The following is an 18,852-nucleotide window of genomic DNA, read 5'->3' as shown; positions in this document are numbered from 1 at the left end:
ACAGTGCTGTACCTGAACAGCTAAAACATGTTGAAATCCTGTATTGGTCTCTGATAGGAACTTGTGCCCGAAGTCTATGTTTTTCAAACTTTCTTGACCATGTCTCACAGTAGGAAATACATTTTTCATTGCCAGCCAGTACACAGGCACATATATATACAGCAACATTCCATCTGGATGCACCAGCACAGCCATGCTCCTTAAAATGCTGAAAAACCCTCATATCATGTGGTAAATAGCCACTTCCCTTCCCTCCCCAAGTAGTTAGTCCTCCTGCCTGGTCCCTTTCAGAAACCTCCAGAACAAAAGCCAGCTTTGAGTTAAGGTTGTTAAATATTTTGAATATCACTGTTGAAGACAAACATATATATGTATTTGTATATACAAACATATGTTTCATAATTTACCCTTACTATGTATGATATAGTCTCCTATTTTTTATTCGATTTCACTTTTTAAAAATGTTGTTTAGAACTCAGTTGATTTAAGGAGTCCCTACCATGGTTTGAAAAAATGCCACCCTAGTAATATTCTCTAAACATGGCCTTCTGACAACATGAGGGTATTAAGGTATAAAATCCCTGGTTGCACAGGACTGATAGACAAGGTGGAAGAGGACCTTATCAAGAAAGGAGGGGTGGGGGTACTGGAAAACATTGCCTCCTCTCCAAAATACAGATAGATGCATCTAATCTAGTTCATAGGGTTGGTATAGGAATATAAAAAAAAATAGTGGACGGGCGCGGTGGCTCACGCCTGTAATCCCAGCACTTTGGGAGGCCGAGGCGGGTGGATCACGAGGTCAGGAGATCGAGACCTTCACCTGGCTAACACGGTGAAACCCCGTCTCTACTAAAAATGCAAAAAATTAGCCGGGCATGGCGGCAGGCGCCTGTGGTCCCAGCTACTTGGGAGGCTGAGGCAGGACAATGGAGTGAACCTGGGAGGTGGAGCTTGCAGTGAGCCGAGATCGCGCCACTGCACTCCAGCCTGGGCGACTGAGCAAGACTCTGTCTCAGAAAAAAAAAAAAATAGTGAAATGATGTAAAATGTTTATAGATCCTTTGAAGGCTATAAAGTACTATATAAATAAAAGGTATTATTAAATAAAAGTAATAAAATGGGGGTGGCTATTGCTATAAGGGAGAAAGGAACACTGGTTGACTACTGATCTATTAAGTTGTAATAAGAAAGTTTATTGAGATGTAGTTGAGAACTCTGTAATATGTTTCTTTATTAAATATTTGATCAAATGACAGTTTTGAAAAGGTTGAAATATAAAATTATTCTTAATGTGCATTTTTATTATTAAAGGTATTTGTAAAAATTGTCATTTGAAAGTTTAGGTATATGCTATTTGGAGAATACTGATTTTGTTTGTTTGTTTTACCTTTCAGCACATTTGTGTGTCCAACTGAAATTATCGCTTTTGGTGATAGACTTGAAGAATTCAGATCTATAAATACTGAAGTGGTAGCATGCTCTGTTGATTCACAGTTTACCCATTTGGCCTGGTCAGTATCTTACACTTACATTTGTAGAAAAAAAGAATGGATTTACTCTTAAAGCATGGGCAGATAAAGCTTGATATGATACAATAAGAATATAGTCATTTATCAGGCAATTCAGGAATAGATTTATCTAAGAGTAATACATGCCTCTACACATTTTCCGGGTTAAAAAAAGAGAGAAGAGTAATATAATCAGCTGCAATAGTAAAAATGCTTAAGGATTTTATAGGACATTTCAAAAATTAGGGGAAAAGTTAAATGCAGTAGATGTGATTTCTATAGCAAAAACCACTGAATTATATGATTACTTTATTATGATAAATTGGGTTACCATAATCTGAAGGGAAAAAAATATTTAAAATATGCCATTTCTCTGTTACACAGTTATATAGTCAAACTCAGCTTTTACAATTTTCAAGAAACAATAATTTTTTTAAATTAATTTTAAAAAAGTTTTTTAATTCAATAATCATAAAAAGATGTTCTACCTAAATTCATTGTAAAGAATTGCAAAATAAAATGACAAGAGATGCCAATTTTCCTTGTCTGTTTGGCCAAGATTTAAAAAGATTGAAAAAATTTATCCACTGTGGACAAAAATTGAAGAAATGGCACTCACACACAGCTATTTAGCATTTCTGGAGAGCAGTTGGGCAACATGTCTCAAAATTGGAAATTTACATGTTAATATGAGTTTTTAATGGTGTCCACAGTCTTGTGCAGAAAACTTTGTGCACAATAAAGACCATTCAGAATTGGGCCAGGCACACTGGCTCACACCTGTAATCCCAGCACTTTGGGAGGCTGAGGCAGGTGGATCACCTGAGGTCGGGAGTTCGAGACCAGCCTGACCAACATGGAGAAACCCCATGTCTACTAAAAATACAAAATTAGCCAGGCATGGTAGCAGGTGCCTGTAATCCCAGATACCCAGGAGGCTGAGGCAGGAGAATCACTTGAACCCAGGAGGTAGAGGTTGCAGTGAGCTGAGGTTGCGCCATTGCACTCCAGCCTGGGCAACAAGAGTGAAACGCCATCTCAAAAACAAAACAAAACAAAAAAAAGATTCAGAATTATTTTGGTTTTAAAACATAATATTCAATTTATTAAAGTTACAAATTTAAAACACGAGCTTTTTTTCATTTATAATCTGTGTGTGTGTAACAAATTTTCATTGCTTGGGGAGCTACAATTTAATTAATTACATTTCCCTAAGAAATTAATTCCCATAAGTATTTTTAAATGCAGTTATATGTTTAATATATTTGAATTCCTTAAGTATCTCAATTTTTAGACAGACCTTCCCAAATACTTACGTAGTTCTAATGTGCCAAATTCTCTTAAACATTATAAATAACTTAATATATAAATATGTACTGATTATTTCTTAATATAAAAATATTCAAATAGCCTGGCATGGTGGCTCACGCCTATAATCCCAGCACTTTGGGAGGTCAAAGCAGGAGAATCACTTCAACCCAGGCGTTCAAGACCAGCCTGGGCAACATAGTGAGACCCCATCTATACAAAAAATTTAAAAAATTAGCCAGGTCTGGTGGCGCATGCCTGTGGTCCCAGCTACTCGGGAGCCTGAGATGGAAGGATCACTTGAGCCTAGGTGGTCGAGGCTGTAGTGAGCCAAGATCATACCATTGCACTCCAGCCTGGGCAATAGAGTGAGGTCCTGTCTCAAAAAAAAAAAAATTAAAATCTAGGCTTAATTTGCTTCATCATTTCCTTTAAAAAAAAAGAAAGACAGGGTCTTACTGTGTTGCCTAGGCTGGAGTGCAGTGGCACAATCAGTCATAACTCCCTGCAGCCTTGAACTCCTGGGCTCCAACAGTCCTTCTACCTCCCCAAATAGTTGGGACTGCAAGCTTGCACCACCATGCCTATTTTAATTTTTATTTTTGTAGAGATGTAGTCTTGCCATGTTGCCTGTGCTTCATCACTTCTGTAGTAATTCTAAATCTTCCGAGGATTAAAATGCATATCCACTAAGGAAAAAGTTATGTCATCCCAAATAATTTGGGATTGCTTTCCCAAGGAAATTTGGGGATACATTCTCAGCTGGATAGGTTTCACATCAACCAGAGATTTCTACTTGGGTGTCAGAACTGGGGCTCCAGATACCTGGAGCAATGTCGTTTTGTTTTCTGTCTGCTGTGTCAGTACCCTCCTGTTACAGCATCAGCCCATGTCTCCTGGTTTCAAGTTACAGAATACCCAGAGCATCCCTAATCTGAAATCCACAGTGTTCCAAAATTCAGAATTTTTTGAGTGCTGACATAATGCTCAAAGGAAATGCTCAGTGAAGCATTTCAGAGTTCAGATTAGGGATGTTCAACCAGTAAGTATGCAGATATACCAAAATCAGAAAAAAACTTAATCCAAAACACTTCTGGTCCCAAGCACTTCTGATAAGGGATACTCAACCTGTACTGAAGACTGATGCATCTGATATTATAACTAACTTCCTTCACTGTTTCAAGTGGACTTTGCATTTCTTTATCTCTCAGAATGTTAAAATGTCATCCATTTGTATCCTGTCTATCTCTTCAAGGCTTTGTCTTATGATCACACTACTGAGATCATGCTTATGATACTACATATCTTTTGATCTATCAGTTTCACTTTCAGAAATCAATTAGACAAGTGTATAAAAGAATACAAGGATGTTTTCAGCAGTGTTTATAAAGCAAAAAAAAGTAAATGGTTTAAATCTCCATCATGGAGATTAGTAAAATATAGTAAAGATGGTCCTGACTTATGATGGTTCGACATAAAATTTTTCAACTTTACAGTGGGTTTATGGGATAGTAAATACATTTTTAGCTAATGATATTTTTAACTTATGATGTGTTTATCAAGACATAACCCCGGCTGGGCACAGTGGCCTGTAATCCCAGCACTTTGGGAGGCTGAGGCAGGCAGATCACCTGAGGTCAAGAGTTCAAGACTAGCCTGGCCAACATGGTGAAACCCCATCTCTATTAAAAATACAAAAATGTGTTGGGCGTGGTGGCGGGCGCCTGTATCCCAGCTACTCGCAAGGCTGAGGCAGGAGAATTGCTTGAACCTGGGAGGCGGAGGTTGCAATAAGCCAAGATCGTGCCTTTGCACTCCAGCCTGGGCAACAGAGCAAGACTCCGTCTCAAAAAAAAAAAGACACAACCCCATCATAAGTCAAGGAATATCTGTGTATCCATGCATTAAAAATGTGTTATAGGCCGGGCACAGTGGCTCATGCCTGTAATCCCAGCGCTTTGGGAGGCCAAGCTGGGTGGATCATCTGAGGTCAGGAGTTCAAGACCAGCCTGGCCAATATGGTGAAACCCCATCTCTACTAAAAATACAAAAATCAGCCAATGTGGTGGCACACGCCTGTAATCCCAGCTACTTGGGAGGCTGAGGCAGGAGAATCGCTTGAACCTGGGAGGCAGAGGTTGCAGTGAGCCAAGATGACACCACTGCACTCCAGCCTGGGCGACAGAGCAAGACTGTGTCTCAGAAAAAAACAAAAATGTGTTGTAGGCTGAGCACAATGGCTCATGCCTATAATCCCAGCACTTTGGGAGGCTGAAGCAGGAAGATTGCTTGAAGCCAGGAATTTGAGACCAGCCTGGGTAACAAAGCTACACCCCATCTCTACAAAAAAGTGTTTAAAACATTAGTCCAGTGAGATGGTGCACACCTGTAGTCCCAGCTTCTCAGGAGGCTGAGGCAGGAGGATCGCTTAAGCCTGGAAGTTCTAGGCTACACTGAGCTATGATCACATCACTGCCCTGCAGCCTGGGAGACAGAGCAAGACCCCGTCTCAAAAACATAAAATAAATATGCGTTGTGTATATATATATTTTTTAATGTTTAAAGGATATGAATATATTAAATGGGAAAAGCAAAATAGAAAGTATATTAGCCTGTTTTGTTAGTGAAAGAATGTGTGTATTTTGTTCATGTGTGTGCATGTGCATGTATAGAGAAAGAGTGCTGTTTTAATATATGCTGTTTACTTAGCTCTGAGAGGTAAGCATTCTGTTTGTTACAGGATTAATACCCCTCGAAGACAAGGAGGACTTGGGCCAATAAGGATTCCACTTCTTTCAGATTTGACCCATCAGATCTCAAAGGACTATGGTGTATACCTAGAGGACTCAGGCCACACTCTTAGGTACCTTTCAGTGGTTTTACATTATGACAAATCCAAGCATGTTTATAATCCTCCTTGAAATAGATGTTATTTATGAAATAGAAGAACAAATTTTAATCAAGAAATATTGTTTTGAGGCCAGGCACGGTAGCTCAGGCCTGTAATCCTGGCACTTTGGGAGGCCACGGTGGGCAGATTACTTGAGGTCAGGAGTTTGAGACCAGCCTGGCCAACATGGTGAAACCCTGTCTCTACCAAAAAATACAAAAATTACCCGGGCATGGTGGCGTGTGCCTATAGTCCCAGCTACTTGGCAGGTTGAGGTGGGAGAATTGCTTGACCCTGGGAGGCGGAGGTTTCAGTAAGCCCAGATCATGCCACTGTGCTCCGGCCTGGGCGACAGAGTGACAAAAATAATAATAATAATAATAAATAATTGGCCGGGCATGGTGGCTCACGCCTGTAATCCCAGCACTTTGGGAGACCAGGCCGGGCAGATCATGAGGTCAAGATATTGAGACCATCCTGGCCAACCAACATGGTAAAACCCCATCTCTACTAAAAAATACAAAAATTAGCTGGGCGTAGTGGCACATGCCTGTAGTCCCAGCTACTCGGGAGGCTGTGGCAGGAGAATCGCTTGAACCCAGGAGGCAGAGGTTGCAGTGAGCCAAGATCGCACCACTGCACTCCAGCCCAGGTGACAGAGCAAGACTCTGTCTCAAAAAAAAAAAAAAAAACCAGAAAGAAATATTACTTTGTTCTATTAGTCTTTAAAATAAACCACTAAACTTAAACTATGTTACTTTATATTAGCCCTGATTAAACTATGTTAGTAGCATCATAGACTTTTAGAGCTGGAAGATTATTTAGAGATCTTTCACCACCGCTGTCATCTTACAGATAAAAGAGATAGATTCATAGAGTTCCGTGATCTTAGCCAAAGTTATATAATTATTTAATTGCAGAGCCCAGACTTAAATCCAGGTCCCCCAACTCCTTGTCCATTTCTTTTTCCTTTTTTCCAAACTGACTCCAGTAATGTTTTTTCTAAATACAAGTGTCATACTACTTAGCAAACCTGTGTCTTTGGAGTAGGAAAAATTAAGGAAATATTTTACCCAGATACTCTCACTGGGTTACTTGAGCTAACAAACATTAATAGAATTCTTTGAAAAGGGGGCAATTTTAGCATGAAACAGTTGTAATTTGGTTGTATTGCCGATTTGCTTTGTAGTGCCAATAGTTTTTCTTAAATGTTTTATGTGAAAGTGTCAGTATTTTATAATCCTGTATTTTTTATAACAACTTTATTGGAATATAGTTCACATATAATACAATACCCATTTAAAGAATACAATTCAGCTGGGCATGGTGGTTCATGCCTGTAACCCCAGCATTTTGGGAGACCTAGGTGGGAGGATCCCTTGAGCCCAGGAGTTTGAGACTAGCCTGGGCAACATAACCAGACCCTTGTCTTCTACAAAAATAAATAAATAAATTTTTTTTGTTAAATTAGCCTGTTGTGGTGTCACATTCCTGTAGTCCCCCCCTACTCAAGAGGCTGAGATAAGAGGATCGCTAGAGCTTGGGAGTTCAAGGTTGCAATGATCTATGATCACACCACTGCACTCTAGCCTGGGTAACAAGAGTGAGACCCTGTCTCTAAAAAAATTAAAAATAAAAAATACATTTCAGTGGTTTTTGTGTATTCACAGAGTTGTGCAACCATCACCACAATTTTAGAATGTTTTCATACTCCAAAAAACCCCATACCCATTAGCAATCACTCCCTGTTTCCCCTAACCCACTTCCCCTGGCTTTAGGCAACCACAAATCTACTTTATGTCACTATAGTTGTCTATTCTGGACATTTCATATAAATGGAATCCTACAATATGTGCTTTTATGACTAGCCTCTTTTCACGCATAATGTTCTCAAGGTTCATTGTATTGTATCATGTATTGCTACCAGCAATTACCCCTCTTTTGTACTTGCTAAGTCTTTAATGTTTTCTACTTTCATAAAGTCTGTTACTAAGTTAATTTCCAAGAGTAAATATGCCACAAAAAAGACTGAGGCAGTTTTAAAATGTGGAATCATTTGAACATTAACCAAGTAAAATTATCTAATGTTAGCTATATTATTCGATTTGAGCCATTAGTTTCTTTTTAAAATTTTTTTTTAAGGCCAGGCATGGTGGCTCACGCCTGTAGTCCCAGCACTTTGGGAAGCCAAGGCAGGTAGATTGCTTGAGTCCAGCAGTTTGAGACTAGCCTGGGCAATATGACGAAACCCTGTTTCTACAAAAAATACAAAAATTAGCCGGGTGTGGTGGCACACACCTGTAGTCCCAGCTACTCAGGAGGCTGTGGCAAGAGGATCACTTGAGCCCAAGAGGTTGAGGCTGCAATGAGCCGAGGTCATGCCACTGCACTTCAGCCTGGGCAACAGAGTGAGATCCCGTTTGAAAACAAATTTTAAAATTATTCTTTATTTTCAAAATAATACATGCACATATGTGTATAGTTTTTAAAAGCCAGATTATCTTCAACAACTGTAAATACTATGGTACATTTCTTAGCCAAAAACAAATTTTTAAAGCTGCAGTTTTACAGTGATAATTCCAAATTATATATTAGATTGAGGGAGGGATATGCGCACACATACGTGTGTGTGTGTGTGTGTACCATTGGAGTAGGTAGGTAGTGTGGTGTTTGTTCTGTATAGCATCCTTCTGTGTGGATGGTATAGGAATTCACAACACATAGAAGAAATGGCCTCACCTCTACCATTCTTCTCTTACAGAGGTCTCTTCATTATTGATGACAAAGGAATCCTAAGACAAATTACTCTGAATGATCTTCCTGTGGGTAGATCAGTGGATGAGACACTACGTTTGGTTCAAGCATTCCAGTACACTGACAAACATGGAGAAGGTACCTTTCCTTTCTAACCTTTTGATTTTTTAGTTTGAAAGATAGCATAATTCGTTTGGTTTCTTATCATAAAAGTAATTTGGATATTTCCACAGTTTTCTGATTATTTACAAATTATTAGCAAATCTTTTTAACAGACCAAATTATAATTTAAAGTGCTTTAACAAAATATCAGACCAGGCATGGTGGCTTATGCCTGAAATCCCAGCATTTTGGGAGGCCAAGGTGGGAAGATTGCTTGAGCTCAGGAATTCGAGACCAGCCTGGGCAACCCAGTGAAACCTCACCTCTACTAAAAATCAAATATATATGTGTATATATGTGTGTGTGTAAAACTAATGTATTCTGCTTACTAAATAAGATGCAAAAATATTCACTATTTGCATAGTCCTTTTTGATAAACTCAAAGAGAAAAGTTTCTGCTACTGCAATTTTTAAAATTATGTTTCTGCAAGCTTAGAATGTGTCAATCTGGCAATATTTAGTGATGTAGTTTTCATTTGCCTGTTTGTATTATTGAATTTGGCCTTTCAATAATCCTTGATCACTTTTGTGCCTTTCAGCTAAGATGAAGTATAATAATGTAATCTCTGGGCTTATTCAGTATCACATTTGTAATCTACAAGTTCATCATTTTGCTAAAAGAGAACACATATATTCCTTTTAAAAATGTCACTGAGTCACTGAGTCAGGATGCATTCTAAAGTCTCTTTTGACAAATAGTGAATCATGTCATCAGTACAAAGTACTGCAGGAAACATGGCAAACAAGCTAACTGGAAGTTTATGTAAATTTGGAGGAATTTTTGCCATGCCTAGGCCTTTCAGCTCACCAGATTCCCAAACTTTCCAACTGTATTAGAGGGGCAATCAACTGGATTTCTTGTATTTTTAATGTAACTAAACACAATTGCTAAAATGAAAATAGATTAACTGCCTGTTGATAAGCTCCATGACTGAAATTCCTTGGTGTGAACAGGAGGTCATGTGCTTGGTGGTCTGGAAATGTTCTTATTAGTATATTCTGTTAACTTCAGTCTCATATAGAAACAGAAAAAGTCAGTTGCTGGAGGTAACTGAATTCTGTTTTTAAAATGTCTTCTGCCTCTTTTTGTTTCTTTTAGTCTGCCCTGCTGGCTGGAAACCTGGTAGTGAAACTGTAAGTATATATATATTTTTTATGTTGAGTTGATGGTTAGAGTCAAAAAAAAAAATGCTAACCTTAGAATACTCTTTCCTTGTTACTAGAACTGTCTTGATTTTGTAAATGAAGTAAACATTGCTAAGCAGAAATCAGAGTACAGACATTCTTTGGCCTCTAGAAAGAGTAGCTGAAACTGGAGAAAGCAGAATATGGGGCGTGATGCTGTGAATTTTAAAGCCAAGTATACAGATAAATACACCAATCCAAAAAAAAAAAAGGGCAGAGGGGAGACTTGGTAGAATAATTCAGAAGTCTTATAGGTCATGTATCAAATTTCATCCTGTATTCTGGACAAAGAAAACAGTCACAAACAAAACCTTTCTATGCATAGTAAGAAGTTTTGAGAAAATCTAGCTCAATTAATACTGAAGATAATAATTCTCTCCTTGTCATGGAGAAAGAAGAGATTGAAACACGTATATTCTTTCATTTAGGAGGCTGTATAATTTTTTTTTTTTTTTGAGACAGTGTTGCTCTGTCGCCCAGACTGGAGGGCAGTGGCATGATCTGGACTCACTGCAGCCTCCACCTCCAGGGTTCATGCAGTTCATGCAATTCTCCTGCCTCAGCCCCCCAAGTAGCTGGGACTACAAGCCTGCACCACCACACCCAGCTAATGTTTGTATTTTTTGGTAAAGACAGGGTTTCACCATGTTGTCCAGGATGGCCTCAAACTCCTGGCCTCAAGTGATCCACCCTCCTCGGCCTCCCAGAGTGCTGGGATTACAGGCATGAGCCACTGCTCCCAGCCAGGAGGCTGTATAATTTGTAGACAATCCCTGAAGTAGTCTCCTGCCAAAATACAATTTAGAAACTTGCTTGAACCTTTTTAGGAAGAATATGTTTATCTTCAAAAAATCAAGAGTTTTACACAAGCTGCAGTTAGGAAATTGGGAGATACTAGAGCATTAGAGGAAGAAATCATTATCTTCGGGTAATAGAAAAATATAGACTCCTAAGACTTCCTTCCTTAGCAAACCAAAGAGAAGTACCATTAGCCATAGATAACCACTGGTAGAAATTTGCGCTCTAACCTCAGGTGTGCCCCTTTCTGGTCCTTGAACGTGCTAAGCTGATTCTTGCCTCAGGGCCTTTGCCCTTGCCGTTCTTTCTGTACTCCATCTGCATGACTAGTTTCCTCTCTTTGCTCACATTTCTGCTCAAATATCATCTTAGAAGTCTTTCCTCACCACTGTTTCCCCACCCTACACATCCTCCAACCAACTTTTTTTTTTTTTTTTTTTGAGACGGAGTCTCACTCTGTCACCCAGGCTGGAGTGCAGTGGCGTGATCTTGGCTCACTGCAACCTCCGCCTCCCAGGTTCAAGCGACTCTCCAGCCTCAGCCTCCCAAGTAACTGGGATTACAGACGTGCACTACCACACCTGGCTAATTTTTGTGTTTTTAGTAGAGACAGGGTTTCACCATGTTGGCCAGGCTGGTCTCAAACTCCTGACCTCAAGTGATCCACCCTCCTCAGCCTCCCAAAGTGCTGGGATTACAGGCATGAGGCACCACATCTGGCCCAACCAACCTATTTGTAAAAGCATTTATTACCACAACCTAAAATTAGAATTAGGATGTAACTCCAAGGGCAGGGACTTTGGCTGTGTTGTTCACTAATAAATACTGCCTATCATAATACTTTGAATAGTTTCCATATAGCGAGTCTGTTGAAAGAACGTCCAAACACATAAATATATACAACTATTATTTGTCGATCAAAAATAAAATTAAAAAGAATGACCGCCACAGTATGTGATAACACGTATGCATTCTTCTGGAGGGAGAATCCATAGTTTTCATCAGATTCTCCGAGATTTGTGGCCCCCAAAAGTTAATCATGTAAACAGTCAACATGTTTTCTGAAATGTCCGGTACTCATCCTGTAATACCTTTCAGAGTTAAATTGTACTTCTTGGGAGCTCTCACCGATCTCTGGGAACTTGGACACCTAGCACATCCCTGTGATTGGAGATGTTATTCATCAGTCACAGATGGTTTTGCTGCACCTCCAAGGGGAAGTGCCCCCTACCTTGAAGATGTGTCTGAAATGCTTTTTAAGGCTTCTTAAGCTGCTGCTTAAGCCAGCAGCTTCTGATTCATATTTCTTTCTATAAGCCTCATAATCAACAAATGTAAACTAACCCAACTGATTTATACTTTAAGGTACCTAGTGCTCAAAGTACCTTTAATGTATAATTTCAAATCCCCTTTGAGATCCATCAGACCAACATAGAGATGAGTAAGTTTGCTATTGTAACATTAACTTTGACCTCAAAGGCAAACCTGTTTTGCAAACCCATCAGAAATTGATTCAGAATCAGTCAATTACAAAAGTTACAATAAGTTATTTTTATATATATAAAGATAGATGTACTTTACCTATAACTAGCAAGTAACATAGTTAATGTGAGGTCAAAATATATTGGAAATTTTTTTTTTTTTTTTTTGAGGCGGAGTCTTGCTCTGTCGCCCAGGCTGGAGTGCAGTGGCAGGATCTCGGCTCACTGCAAGCTCCGCCTCCCGGGTTCATGTCATTCTCCTGCCTCAGCCTCTTGAGTAGCTGGGACTACAGGCGCCCACCACCATGCCCAGCTAATTTTTTGTATTTTTAGTGGAGACGGGGTTTCACGGTGTTAGCCAGGATGGTCTCGATCTCCTGACCTCATGATCCACCCACCTTGGCCTCCCAAAGTGCTGGGATTACAGGCGTGAGCCACCGCGCCTGGCCTGGAAATTTTTTTAAGTCTAACAGGTTTGTAAGGCTGTGATGCTTTTGGAGGGAACACAACAGTATTCATTAATTATTGACAGTAGTGCTTGATGTATTTGAGTTTGGGTATTTTTGTTTTTGTTTTTGTTTTTTACTTTGCAGCTTGAGATTTAAAAGTTGTATTCTGGACTTTAGTAAGCCCTTAGTGAACACCTGCCTCCTTTTCAGATAATTGTGGCATACCATCATTTTAGCAGCAAATGATTTTTAAAGTACATTAACATCTGTAGCCATGCTCTCTAAATGTGTTTGACTTAATTAGATCAAACCTGAAGATGCCATGAAAGCCTGGTGGCCAAGAGAAGAGCTGTAAGTAAGTTTTGGGGTGCTTGAGTACAGATGTTAATTTATTCGCAAAAAATACATAAAAATATTTGTCTTTTGGAATAGCCGAAATTAGTAGGTAGGACAAATCTCATTTTTTTCTAAATATACAATCTGATATACAAAAATAATTTTTACTCAAGGCATGGGCAACTAATGTCAGACTACTCATTATGTACTTTGGCTTTAAAATGAATAATTTCCTTTTTTTGTTTTGTTTTAACAGATAATCCCAGATCCAGCTGGAAAGCTGAAGTATTTCGATAAACTGAATTGAGAAATACTTCTTCAAGTTATGATGCTTGAAAGTTCTCAATAAAGTTCACGGTTTCGTTACCACATTGTGTTGCAGTAGTAATTTCTTGGAGAATATAAAGATCCACGTCAGAATCCAAAGATATTTAGCGTTAGCGTTAGACACTGATGTCAAAAGACAAGCAGTTATTCTCTGTCTTTCCAAAGGAAGAAATGGGAGATTGAATCAAACTGAGTAACAGCAATAATGACATTTATGGAGTATATGCCATGTGCCAGGCATTGTGTTAAGCAGGTTAGGGGCATTGTGTAATCCTCACAGCAACTCATTGAGTTCTTTATTTTACAGATGAGGAAACTGAAGTGCAGGTAAATTACTTACCCACAGTCATATAGCTAGCTAGCAAAGGCAAAATCTGACCTTGCACCCCGACAGGCTAATTCTAGTTTCTGAGCTCTTAACACTCCACTGTGGCTCACCTCTCCATACCTTTGAGGGTAGCGGTAAAGAACACGTTGTGAGCAACACTCACCTTCCACAGTAATAGGAATAGCTGGCCCCATGGCCCACTGCTCTGTAATAACATAAAGCCTTTTGCTCCCGCCCCCATTTCTAAATTTACATCTTCAGCTTGTACCAAATTTATAAGTAACAAGATATTTATATTTAGTTTGACAAAATTTGAATCCTTAAATACATATAACTAAGTCTTAACAAATGACCATATACAAACCTGAACTCCAGTGCTACTTCACCCCATTTGCCACCCCAATATGGCAATTACTTTATTGTCATTATCTGTAGACATGCCACATAGTTAAGAGACCAGGTACCCAGGAAAAATTAACTTCTTGCTATCTGTCTTCCATGTTAATCTGCTAATGTCTTTGTTTTGTTTTGTTTTGTTTCTGAGACAGTGTGTCACTGTGTCACCCAGGCTGGAGTACATTGATACGGTCACAACTTACTGCAGCCTCAACCTCCTGGGCTCAGGCAATCCTCCCACCTCAGCCCCCGAAGCAGCTGGGACTGTAGGCATGCATCACCATGCCCGGCTAATGTTTATGTTTTTTGTAGAGACAGGGTTTCACCATGTGGCCCAGGCTGGGCTTGAACTGCTGAGCCTAAGCAATCCACCCGCCTCAGCCTCCCAAAGTGTGGGAAGATGCATGAGCCCCTGTGCCCAGCCATCCCCTCTCAATACAAAAAGCCCTTCTCCCGGGGAAAGGCCATTACTAGAAGTGGTGGGGGAATTACTGGGCTTCTGGCTGAAATAGAGTTCTGTCACAAATGGCGGGTAATTTGTAGATACAAGGGAATCCAGCTGCCATTTATAACCTTTTTCTATAGCAGAGTATGTTCTAATGCTAATTTACAGTTTACATTTTATAACCCATTCTAGAGACTAAGGAAAGGAGGAGACCCGTATCATTTAGTAACTGCCTGTACAGCAGGAGGTCAGAACAATGCCACAACAGTAGGAGCTTACCCAAAATAATAGATCAAGAGATGACCTGCCCACAAACATTTAAAAAATAGTAAATAAGGCCGGATGCGGTAGCTCACGCCTATAATCCCAGCACTTTGGGAGGCTGAGGCGGGCAGATCACCTGAGGTCAGGAGTTTGAGACCAGCCTGGCCAACATGGTGAAACCCCGTCTCTACTAAAAACACAAAAATTAGCTGGGCATGGTGGTGGATGCCTATAATCCCAACTACCAGGGAGGCTGAGGCAGGAGAATTGCTTGAACCCAGGAGGCGGAGGTTGCAGTGAGCCGAGATCACACCACTGGACTCCAGTCTTGGCAACAGAGTAAGACTCTGTCTCAAAAAATAATAATAATAATAATAGTAAATAAATAGGAGGCCATGTGCAGTGGCTCACGCCTGTAATCCCAGCACTTTGGGAGGCCAAAGTGGGTGGATCACCTGAGGTCGGGAGTTTGAGACCAGCCTGACCAACGTGAAGAAATCCTGTCTCTACTAAAAATACAAAAATTAGCCGGGTGTGGTGGCAGACACCTGTAATCCCAGCTACTCAGGAGGCTGAGGCAGGAGAATCCATTGAACCTGGGAGGCAGAGGTTGCGGTGAGCCGAGATCATGCCATTGCACTCCAGCCTGGGTAACAAGAGCGAAACTCCATCTCAAAAGAAAAAAAAAATGTAAATAAATAGGTGACCAACTGGCCGCGGTGGCACACACCTGTAATCCCAGCACTGTGGGAGGCCTAGGCAGGTGGATCACCTCAGATCAGGAGTTTGAGACCAGCCTGACTAACATGCTGAAACCCTGTATCTAGTAAGTACACAAAATTAGCTTGGCTTGGTGGCAGGTGCCTGTAATCCCAGCTACTTGGGAGGCTGAGGCAGGAGAATCGCTTGAACCTGGGAGGCAGAGGTTGCAGTGAGCCAAGATCGTGCCATTGCACTCCAGCCTGGGCAACAAGAGCGAGACTCCGTCTCAAAAAAAAACAGAAGTGACCTGAAGTTTCTACGAAACACACCAGGCAATATCTTTCCAGTGCACTAATATATGAATGACATCTATTATTCCCTGCTTCTCCCCATCATTTCTAGTCTTCTGTTAAATATTTTGCAGTTAAGCCTGGCCAGTGTTCTGAGGTTTCCAGTGATCATGGTGGACAACTCTTTCAGGGATTTCTTAGTCCCTAGAATCTCACACAAGAGATCATTCCTCACGCCCTCCCCACCACAACCCCACTGTCTCTTCTCTGTCCAAGAGCTCATCTAACCCTACATCCTAAACTTCCCATCTGTCACTAGGTTTCCGGGTTGTATATTTTGTTCTCAAACACATTAACTACTATTTAATTATTTAATGATATTTTGGTATCCTAACCCCCCTATGAACTTTGTGACAACACTACGTCACTGAGAAATCTTTGAATACAAGGTTATTAATATATATGATGTAACAAAATGTGTGTTTCAGGTAAATCATTTCATAGGCTGGGCGTGGTGGTTCACACCTGTAATCCCAGCACTTTGGGAGGCCGAGGCGGGTGAATCTTTTGAGGTCAGGAGCTCGAGATCAGCCTGGCCAACATGGTGAAACCACGTCTCTACTAAAAATACAAAAATTAGCCACACGTGCTCGCTTAAACCCAGGAGGCAGAGGTTGCAGTGAGCCGAGATCGTGTCACTGCACTCCAACATTGGTGACAGAACGAGACTCTCTCTCAAAAAAAGAGTTTCATAAAAGTCTCTGTGGTGGGGGTGAATATATATACACATATCTATGTATTTGTGTGTCTATATATACTCATACATATATATAGGGTCAGAAAACTTTCACAGCTGGGTACAGTGGCTCATGCCTATAATCCCAGCACTTTGGGAGGCTGAGGCAGGAAGGTCACTTGAGCCCAGGAATTTGAGACCCGCCTGGATGATATGGTGAGACCTCACCTCTACAAAAAGTACAAAAATTAGCCATACGTGGTGTCCTGTACTTGTAGTCGCAGCTGTTCCTGAATCTAAGGCAGGAGGATCACTTAAGCCCGAAAGGTCAAGCCCTCAGTGAGCTATGATTGCACCACTGCACTCCAGCCTGGGCGAAAGAGCAAGACCCTGTCTCAAGAAAAAAAAAAGAAAGAAAGAAAGAAAGAAAAACTGTTTTTCCTCTGTTCTCACATGACAGCAATCAATACAGAAGACTTCTGTGACCAAATGTGTAGGGATTTTCCCCACGAACAGGCAAGCAATCAGTTCTGCAGTGGATACCAGCCAGGTATCTTCTGATCCAATTCAAATCTGATGCTGTCCACCTGGATATAGCATCAGAGCCCACAGGTTGAGGGCTCAGTCCCACAAGACTGCCCCACTTCAGACACCAGCTCCCAAGTACAGGCCTCTGGAACTTCTGACCGACTGACTTCAAGTTGGGGTTCCCACGACCCCTTCTTTAGGCTCAATTCACTTGTTAGAGCAGCTCATAAAACTCAGGGAAATGCCTACTTACACTTACCAGTTTCTTATGAAGGATATTTTGAAGGATACGAATAAACAGCCAGATGAAGAGGCACATAGGGTGAGGTCTGGAAAGGTCCTGAGCACAGGAGCTTCCGTTCCCGTGGAGTTGGGGTGCACGGTCACACCAGCACACGGGTGAATTCTTGTCCACCTTCCTGCAAGCCTTCACCAGTTCAGCTGTCCAGAAGCTCTGCGTACCTGGTCCTCTTGGGCCTTTTATGGAGACTTCATTGGATAGGGATGATTGAAGCATGGACAACCCTGTCAAAATGGGATTGGATCGCTTCTTGGCATTTTGGCTAAGATCAAGTGCAAAACGTGATTGGACAAAAAGGGCATGATCTAATGCTAATAGCCTGAGTGGGGAATCCTAGCAAGGCCTGTCCAGATTCCTCTTGGCCTCTCTGTACAGCACTCCTTCCTCCTGGGTAGAGGGCAGGACCCTTTCTAAAATGAGGGTCTTATGACCTTCAATCAGACAAGGTAGGTCAGAGAATTTCTTTATGTCCAGCTCCAAGATACAAAGGTGGGGGCAGATTATATTTTCAGTTTCTATGGCCTGCCTTGGAGAGACAAAGGAGCAGGTGAAAAAGGAGGGTATGAGAAGGTCAGAGGGAGAGACTGTTTTCCGAGCCCTGCTTCTGAGGCCTACGGCACCCGCACATCAAAACCAAAGACGGTCTTTTCCTTTGATCGCTCTGAAGCACTTCCAAAGCTGCTTCACGAACCAAGGACTAAACGACAAATGCTTTAACAAAAGATATGCTTGTTTAATCACTTAGGAAATAACAAGGGCTATGGGAGTTATGAGCCAGGAACCATGGACAAAAAGCTATATATATATAATGATATCATATACACACACACACACACACACACACACAGCCGCTTCTATAAATTCATTATATTTTTTACCTAGCTTTTAAAAAGAAAATGTTTATCATAGTTACTATGTATTTAGTTTCAGATAGTAAAGCAATTTTTACCAATCCTATTACTAACATAACAATTTTAGCATAATATTGTACATTTATGTAAAATGCTAAAAATTTATTTATTTGAGACGGGCTGGAGTGCAGCGGCACAATCTCTGCTCACTGCAGCCTCTGCCTCCCAGGTTCAAGTAATTCTCCTGCCTCAGCCTCTCGAGTAGCTGGGATTACAGGCGGGCACCACCCCTTCTGGCTAATTTTTGTATTTTTAGTAGAGGCAGGGTTTCACCACGTTAGCCAGGCTGACCTCAAGTGAATGGCCCACCTCAGCCACCCAAAGTGCTGGGATTACAGGTGTGAGCCACCGTGCCCAGCCCAAAAATATATTTTAAAAGAGCCTCCTTCCTGAGTCTTAAGCTTACAATTTTTTAAATTAACAAATTCAAAAACCAACTCGAACACACAAACTCACCTAAATCGTACATTTGTTTACACGAAATACATTTATTACCTAAATATATGCAAGCGACTTTGCTAGGCAATAGGAATAAAACGATCTGATACAATTCCTTCCCTCAAGAAACCCACAGTCTCATAAGTGAAATAAGCATGTAAGAAAAGGAATTATGGCCAGGCACAGAGGCTTACACCTGTAATACCAACACTTTGGGAGGCCGAGGCGGGCGGATCACTTGAGCCCAGGAGTTCAAGATCAGCCCGGGCAACATAGCGAAACTCTGTCTCCACAAAAAATTTAAAAATTAGC

General features: G+C 40.8%; 1 protein-coding gene across 1 annotated transcript; it reads left to right on the top strand.

The window, feature by feature from the left end:
- The first annotated feature begins 556 nt into the window (after nt 1-556).
- Nucleotides 557-13,245, top strand: PRDX4 (peroxiredoxin 4). Its single transcript, XM_026451866.1, has 6 exons — nt 557-643; nt 1,372-1,514; nt 5,560-5,682; nt 8,471-8,601; nt 9,725-9,759; nt 13,131-13,245. The coding sequence occupies exons 1-6, from the start codon at nt 557-559 to the stop codon at nt 13,179-13,181; spliced, it is 570 nt and encodes a 189-aa protein (XP_026307651.1). The 3' UTR covers nt 13,182-13,245.
- The last annotated feature ends 5,607 nt before the right edge of the window (nt 13,246-18,852 follow it).

Source organism: Piliocolobus tephrosceles, chromosome 12 (genome assembly GCF_002776525.5).
Source record: "Piliocolobus tephrosceles isolate RC106 chromosome 12, ASM277652v3, whole genome shotgun sequence".
Taxonomy (NCBI): Eukaryota; Metazoa; Chordata; class Mammalia; order Primates; family Cercopithecidae; genus Piliocolobus; species Piliocolobus tephrosceles.
The sequence above is the reverse complement of the archived record's forward strand: the minus strand, read 5'-3'. Positions and strand labels throughout refer to the sequence as shown.